The 8,063-nt window shown below is 36.0% G+C and overlaps 1 protein-coding gene across 1 annotated transcript; it reads left to right on the top strand.

The window, feature by feature from the left end:
* Positions 1-4,366: 4,366 nt before the first annotated feature.
* On the top strand, positions 4,367-5,312 carry LOC131330382 (ethylene-responsive transcription factor ERF014-like). The gene has a single exon (XM_058363936.1). The coding sequence runs from the start codon at positions 4,483-4,485 to the stop codon at positions 5,101-5,103; it is 621 nt and encodes a 206-aa protein (XP_058219919.1). The 5' UTR covers positions 4,367-4,482; the 3' UTR covers positions 5,104-5,312.
* Positions 5,313-8,063: the final 2,751 nt, after the last annotated feature.

Genomic DNA, 8,063 nt, shown 5'->3' with positions numbered 1-8,063 from the left:
GGAGGGAGTATATATATATATATATATATATATATATATATATATATGTGTGTGTGTGTGTGTGTGTGTGTGTGTGTGTGTAATATTTAGTAGATAATTATAACGATTGTACCCTAATGCGATGTATTGTAATATTACAAAACCCAAGGGAGTAAACTGTAACTTCATTTCTAGAGAAAAAATGAAAACGTTAACAAATGCATTGTTAGTTGCTGACTTGCAGTAATGTTTGGTTGCATATTGATTTTTGTGTTTATGGAATTGAATTTGTATGCAAGATAATTCTTGGTTTTTTTTTTGGCATGAATTTGGTCTTTTTTTTAATTTTTTATGGCAAATTCTAAAGGGTGTCCCTGAGGCACACTCTTGGGCACAAGTTTAGAATTTTGATACATTAATTGCACTTTGTTATACCCATCCCCAGATTGATAATAACCACATTGAAAATACAAATCATTCCATCCAAAGAAGTCCAAAAGTTTTTTGAATGACAAAAATGACCATAACTCTTTATCTTTCTCTATATTTAAAATAAAATTAAAAAACAAAAGTGAGGAAAAATGGGAAAGTGGAACCCGCCACTTCTATTTTCTCTTAGACTTCAACCAAGCCACTTCATATGCTTGCTCTCAAACCAGACCAAGTCTACCGTTTCACCAACCAAACTGAGCAGTATGAATTTTTTCTTCTACATCTCCATATATTTTTTAGAGTTAAAGATTTTTCTCCGTGATATTTTCACTAGATGAAGATGTTTTTTTTGTATAACTATTTTTAATAGATAATGGCCTTTCAATACATAGAGAATGGATGCTGAATATCTGGAGCCTGAGTTAAACCAAAAAGAATAAATAATTTTGACTTGAATGAGCTTCCTCAAGAAGACGATAATATTGAGTCTGGTGAAAGTGTCAAAACGAGGAACAATTTAGCGGAAAATGACTTTCAACCTTTTCCAAAACAATATTTTCTCAGTGAAGAAGAGGCCTTCAATTTTCATTTTTGGTATCATGTTTTGTATAGTTGTTGTGCTACTGTATTTTTTTTTCTTTTGGACTTTGAAAGTTGAGATTCATGAGTTAATTTAATTATTTGTTGCAATACTATCCAATTGTTTGATTTTCCACATATATTATAAAAAATTGTTATGTTTCATTTTTTCTCTTTCGATACACTAAATGACGGAGTGCTAGTAGAGATAGTGATTGAACACTAGAATTGAAATTTTCATGTTTCCATAGTGGAGAATAAATTAAAAAACCTTTGAAGTACTAGAAGTCTACGTGCAGATAATTGAAATACGTTTCATTAGGTTTCATCTAACTAATGAGGGTATGCCAGTCATTAGGAAAAAGTATTACAAACATTTATGGGTAGTTTAGAAACTAGTGGTGAAACTTTATGCTTTGTGAGTATTCATAAACACAACGCATATGTCTAAGTACATTTATTGCACCTAAATAAATGCCCTAGGAGCACCTATTAGCGGGACCATTTTTTTTTTTATTGCATTTGTTACTTAATGTTTATGGAATGTAATTCGTGGATCGAACCGTGACTCACATATTAGATTGGAACCTGACCGTAGGACTTTTGATTATGACACGGATTGAATTTTCTAAAACTCGTGACTCACGGATTAAGATTAGATTCATAGTAATCCGATCCGAACAGTAGTATAGTATCGATACATGGTACCATACAAGTAAGAGTATGCCATGATTTTGAAATACCCATCATGCATATCTTTTATGGTTGTACACATATATTCCCTCCGCTCCTAAATGAGAGTTTATTTTCATTTTTTCATGTTATTTTTATCTTGTTTATATTTTTCAATTTATAATATTTTTTTATGAATTTAAAATTTTTTTAAATAAAATTATTTGAGATTTTTCAAACAAGATACATATTATATATTTTTAGTATTATAGATTGAAAAATATAAATAATTTTTTGAAGCATCCAGACTAATAACATGTACTTTTATTTAAAAACGAAGGGAGTATATGCATAGGGTTGAACTCTTTTTTGGTCAATGATTTTTAAATTCGTCCCTTCAATACGTGTTTTCAAACACGTGCGCATAGGTTGTTAATGCATTTTCTTTTGGTATCGATAACGGGGATACTTCGATAGTGGCTATTTCAAATCATGCATCTACCTTCATGTCTCCTCTCTCTTGCAAATCCTGGGAAGCTTCCTAGCTTTGACAGGATCCTATGTTTCTCCCTCTCTTAATTTCTTTAAAGTGCATTGTTAATTTTTTTGAATGGCATAAAAAAAATAGTACTCCCTCTGCTATTTTTAAGTGTTCTGCTTCGTAACTCCAACTTATTAAAAAAATATCATCATTATAACTTTCACATCAATTTTTTTCTCCACTTTTTCATCATCATTACACTTTTACTCACTAACTTTTTAAAATGAAATCTACTTTTTGGGACAAAATAGACAATGTACCAACTTTTACCCACTAACTTTACAAAATGGACACTTATTAAGGGACAACCCAAAATGAAATACTGGACTCTAAATAAGGGATGGAGGGAGTATTAATCTTTGGAAACAAATTACAAAGATTAAAATTAATGACCCTAAACACGAGGCATCTCACACGGAACAAGAGTATCCCAACATTGTTGACACCCCGCGCCGACAATCGTATACTGCTAGGACCCAAAGAGAAAGCAGCATCACCAGGTTGGCAAGTTTCCAACCAACCAATAACCAGATGACAGATACTCCTAAAGGAGAAATTTTGCACCCCAAATCAGCCTTTAAACCCAACACAGCTGCGGCACCATGAGAGCAAAAATGACTCAGTCACCGTTACAGTTTTCTAAAACTTCTCTTATGTATATATAAATTTCATTTCAATTAATTATAACTAGCCCCACTTCCATTATGTCAAAATGGGGTACTGACTTGTTGGGTAAGTGAACACTCTTAAAACAAATATATTAATTCGAGGTAATTTCCCGGATGGTCAGTGAGTGGTTGCAAACTTGCATATGGATTCCAGACTGCATGCCTTATTCCCATGTGTGCTAAAGGGAAAAAAAAACAGGGACTGCCCTTTTCCTCGCTATTACAGTGGTGCCTTTGACAATTATAGTCATCTTATTAACTGCCTTGTCTGTAAAATAAATACTTCTTTCGGATACTTCGCTTCGGAAGCTTCGTATCATCATGTCAAATGTATAACATCACTATACCCATTTCTTCATTATACAGAAGTGCACCCGAGGTTGTCTCCACTGGTCATGGGATTTGCTTCCAACTTGGAGGTGTGAGTTTGATTCTCGGGGGTAGACTAACCAGTTAGAAGGTGAAAGTTCATACGGGTAGCCTTATGGGCACGTCCAGTGCTTCTCCGTCCCAGCTTTTTCTAATTGATTTTCGTGAGTGTTGGTTCCTTGCGGTTGACCCTAGGTGAATTAGTTTCATCCCGTTTAATTAGTTGTGGGGATGCCTCCTAAGTTGTAAAAAGAAATTGTACAAAAGTGCTCGTAAATATGTGAAATATAACTTGGAATCCGCTCTTTTTATCATTTTCTCATCCAAATGATCGTCTCCTGGGCAGATGATTCTTTCATTTTTAATTATTTCTTGTAGTTTTTGTGTGTATAACAGTATCCTGCTCGATCGGAAATCCATGGATCACAGACGGTATCTCCCATGGCCTTGCGTCAGACTCTTTATCCAGGAGGGAGTGATGATTGACTACTTAAGGTCCGCCATGAAACCTAAACATATGGATTTTTCTACTTACATACACATATTACTACATGCTGCAGGCTATGTGGACCGAAATTCCGCTATGGTCCAAATGTCCATTCTAACCGCTACTAAATATTGAGACTTTGCAATGTGTTATCGATCAATGCGTTTACACGCCAAAATATGTGTACATGCATGTGCCCCTAAATTGTTTATGAAAATTTGAGTTCCAATCATGGTTATACTATGCCGTTCAAAAATCATGGTTATACATATTTTTGTTGCTAAAGTTTTTGGACATTTTTTTGAACAGAGTTTTGTTAATTTGTTGCTAAAGTGATCAACAAATCATTGAGACAAAGCCCTAAAGGTGGTCAAACTTGGAATACACAAAAAGTTGCTAATGAAAGGACAAATTAGTCATTTCAACAAGAACAAGCTACGTTTATATTCTCTCACTAAGAGAGCTGGAAATTATCTGTCTCCCATTTCATGTTACGTAGAATCTTATTTTCCTTGACTTGGGGATCTGCTTGCTAGCTAGTAAAAATAAGCCACAAACCTCCTCATCTATAAATAGCTCTCACATCTTCTCAGATAAACTCACCATATCATGCCCATCACCATATAGCAATATATCACAACATCCAAAAGCCACATTACAAAGAACTGAAGCACAAAGAAAATAACAGAGAGAGAGAGAGAGAGAGAGAGAGAGAGTATTGATCAAATCCGCAGAGCCAAATTAAACAAAGCTTAATGTCGTCATCAGCAACATCATCATCATCTTCATTGACAAAGAAGAAGTATAAGGGAGTGAGAATGAGAAGCTGGGGGTCATGGGTTTCTGAGATTAGGGCACCAAACCAAAAAACAAGAATATGGTTGGGCTCTTACTCCACCCCAGAGGCAGCTGCTAGAGCCTATGATGCTGCCCTCTTGTGCCTCAAGGGCAATTCTGTCAATCTCAACTTCCCTACCTCCTCGCTAAACTTCCACCGCCACCACCACGACTCTACCACCACCACTGCCACTTTGTCCCCGAAGTCCATCCAAAGAGTGGCTGCAGCTGCTGCCAGTTATCCTTTCAATGACAACTACAATCCCACCACCTCTCCACCACCACCCTCCTCCTCCTCGGTGTCATCGCCATTACTTTCTTCTTCGTCTTCCCCATCCGATCATTTTGAGGATGATGTATCATTACTATTGTCATCATCCTTAGATCCAAACACGCCTTATGGAACGTATGAATCATCATGGTACTCCTTTGATTCACCAAAGTACTCTCATATGCTCAACGAGGCAATTTTCGGTCCACCGGTGATTGAAGATCATGTCTACGAGGAAGGCGATATTTGTCTATGGAGCTTTTGCTGATCATCAGGAATTCAGAATTCAGTCAAAATAAAGACAACTGATCAATTAAATCCTAGCTATATGAATAATTTATTCATTCTTTATATCTTTTACATGATGGTCTTCAAATTGACTCGAAGACATTCTTATAGTGACCCAGTTTGATTACTTGTTAGTGCATGTGAGTTATAGGAGATTGAAATTAAATGGAGAGAGTCATTTTGTGGACTCTCCAATGCTATATATATATATATATATATATATATATATATATATATATATATATATATATATATATATATACAGTCAGGAGGTGTGGACCGGAGCTCCGGTCCGCACCTCTCCATTTTTCACATTTCCCGATTGAATTTCGATGATCCGAGCCGCTCAATGTGATCAGAACGTGATTTTCAGGGTACTCGCGAGAAATCAGCAAAAAAAATGACCGGAAAGGACTTGATCTGAGCAGTTTTTTTTTGAACGGTGAACACATTGAGCGGCTCGGATCATCGAAATTCAATCGGAAAATTGGAGGTACGGATGAGTGCGGACCGTAAGGGTGTGGACTTGATCCGGACTGATATATATATATATATATATATATCTTTTCTGTCTTTCCATTAATTGTACCTACGTTATAAATTAAGTTTACACAAAATTGTTTAACATTTCAAACTCTGTGTAGACAAGTTTGAAATGCCAGATTGGGAAGAAGTTACGAGGGACGTGTATACATGATGAATGCGAGAAAGCATTGAAAGAGTGTGTTATTCAAAATCAGTAGGTTCAAGGGTTCGGACTTTGCCTTCTGGAAGTTACAGATAGGGGACTATCTCTATCAAAATGATCTTTACCGGCCATTGCTGGGTAAAGACACAAAGAACTTTTTGGGTGTATTTTGAATCACAAGTCTAAAAATGCAAAAATACTAGAAATTCAATTGCCCAATGCGGGGGTTCGGTTTCAGGGATCTATATTTGCTGAAAAAACAAAACTGGTCTCAAAATTGTACAGAGATGACAGCGGTTGGTTGTTCTGAACCGCATGTTTGGATTGCCATTGACAGTTTAATTCAAAGGTATTTAAGTACATCGTTTTTTAGAATATCAAACACTGGTCAATGGGTTGAAATTAGATGAGTGTGATGTGGCATGGCAGTTTACGTACAAGAAGTCTGGGAGGAAGAACAAGATTTTTTGGAGGTTTAAAATTGGTTACGACACCCGTAAGGTAACCACATAACTAATTCACAACCCTCATGCAAACGGAAGATCAGGGTTTTTCTCATTCCATTTACTCAACTACAGTATACATGGTTTTACATAACAGTAACTGCAGATTTGGTGAGGAAATGTTCAATGAGTATAAATTGCTCTTTCCCTGCGAAACTGTGTACCCTTTATCAAAACGTTTGAGAAGATACCGCCTAGAGGAAACACTCGCAGCAATGCACTCAGGTCTCAGCATAAAATGTTATGGAGCAATCCTGGGAGGGTCACGAGGGAACATAGAAGTTTTGCGGATGTTGTTGAGGGCACAAAAGAGCATTACCACGCGCTTCGATCTCGCCCCAAAACCACCATGTGGAGGTGCACCATACCTACAGCACAACAGTAGTGAATCAGATTTCACTAGTTTCTATCATCGTCACCTTGGATGTCCTAAGATCGCCAAATAATTTTTTTGCTGGCCAAGAGTATTTCCGCAAGACAACTCGTTCGGTAAGAGTAGATAGAACTTGAAAATAACATACGGGATATGGAATCTGTCTTTTTTTTAACAAAAATAGTACGCAGAATCTATTTACCTGAATGCTACCCATAAAATGATCTCACTAATGTGTAATAAAATAGCTCACAAATTGAGAACATACGGGATTCATAGATAGCACAGTATAATGAAAACTGGTCATCTGGGACACATTTAGATCAAGAGCTGGCTGCCGTAGGTGGTTGTAGTATATTCTTGGTCTGATAACTCAATCGAGCAAAGGAATTTGCATGCATGATCGAATGAGCATAACCATCTGTGGAAATTAAAATGTTGTAATGATCATGGTCCAACATGATGATCAGATAGCATCGATAGAACTACAGTTACGACAACAACTCATGATTATTGTCACAACGAGACTGACGATGTTAATGATAAGAGAAACATCAAGTATGGCCTGGCAAACTTGTAAGGTTTATCGGTAAAAGTTCAAGAAAATACAGTAGGTAATACTAAGGTCACTTTGAACAAATGTAAATTCAATAAACATTCTGTTCCAAAAGCTAGACTAAGGTCTCAAAATTCTCAAATATTAACATGTAATGGCATGCAGCAAAACCTATACAATGGAAGAAAACATACTGAATATTCAATGTCATTTAAGTTTCAAAATAGGAAAAGCAAAACTTCCAATATCAGGTAGTTGTACAGGTAACCCAACCAAAAAGTTTGAAAATGAAATATCTTGTCACACCCCAAAAATTAGAAGTGATTGGCCGTGAACCATGAGGCTAACTCATAGAACACGCGGATCAAAAAAAAAAAAAACTCATAGAACACGCAGTCTGAATAAATCAAAGTAACTGAAAATCAAATGATCGTTTTTTTGTTATTAATCAAATACAAAGCCAAATGTGTCTCAATCATAAACATGGGGTACAACCGTTCTATGAATCAAACAATATCTAGTGGTCCAACAATAAAAAAAAAAATTGTTATTTGACAATTGTTTTCAATGCGGAAGCGATTTATTAAAATAAAATTTGAATGAGATACCTTAAGGAGGTCAACAAAAGAAATTCCCGAGATGTCGCCAGAATCCTTGTCTAACTCCCCAACTTGCCTGAAAGAGAAGTTAGAATAAATCCATCAGCTGACGAGTTCAGTGAATAGCAACACTACAAGAAATTACATCATTACCGACTAAAATTCCCGACTAAAATAAATTTAGTCACCTACTGTTGGACAATTACCGACTAAAATTATTT

This window comes from Rhododendron vialii, chromosome 6a (assembly GCF_030253575.1).
Source record: "Rhododendron vialii isolate Sample 1 chromosome 6a, ASM3025357v1".
In the NCBI taxonomy this organism is placed as follows: Eukaryota; Viridiplantae; Streptophyta; class Magnoliopsida; order Ericales; family Ericaceae; genus Rhododendron; species Rhododendron vialii.
This window is presented reverse-complemented; position numbering and strand designations above follow the sequence as displayed.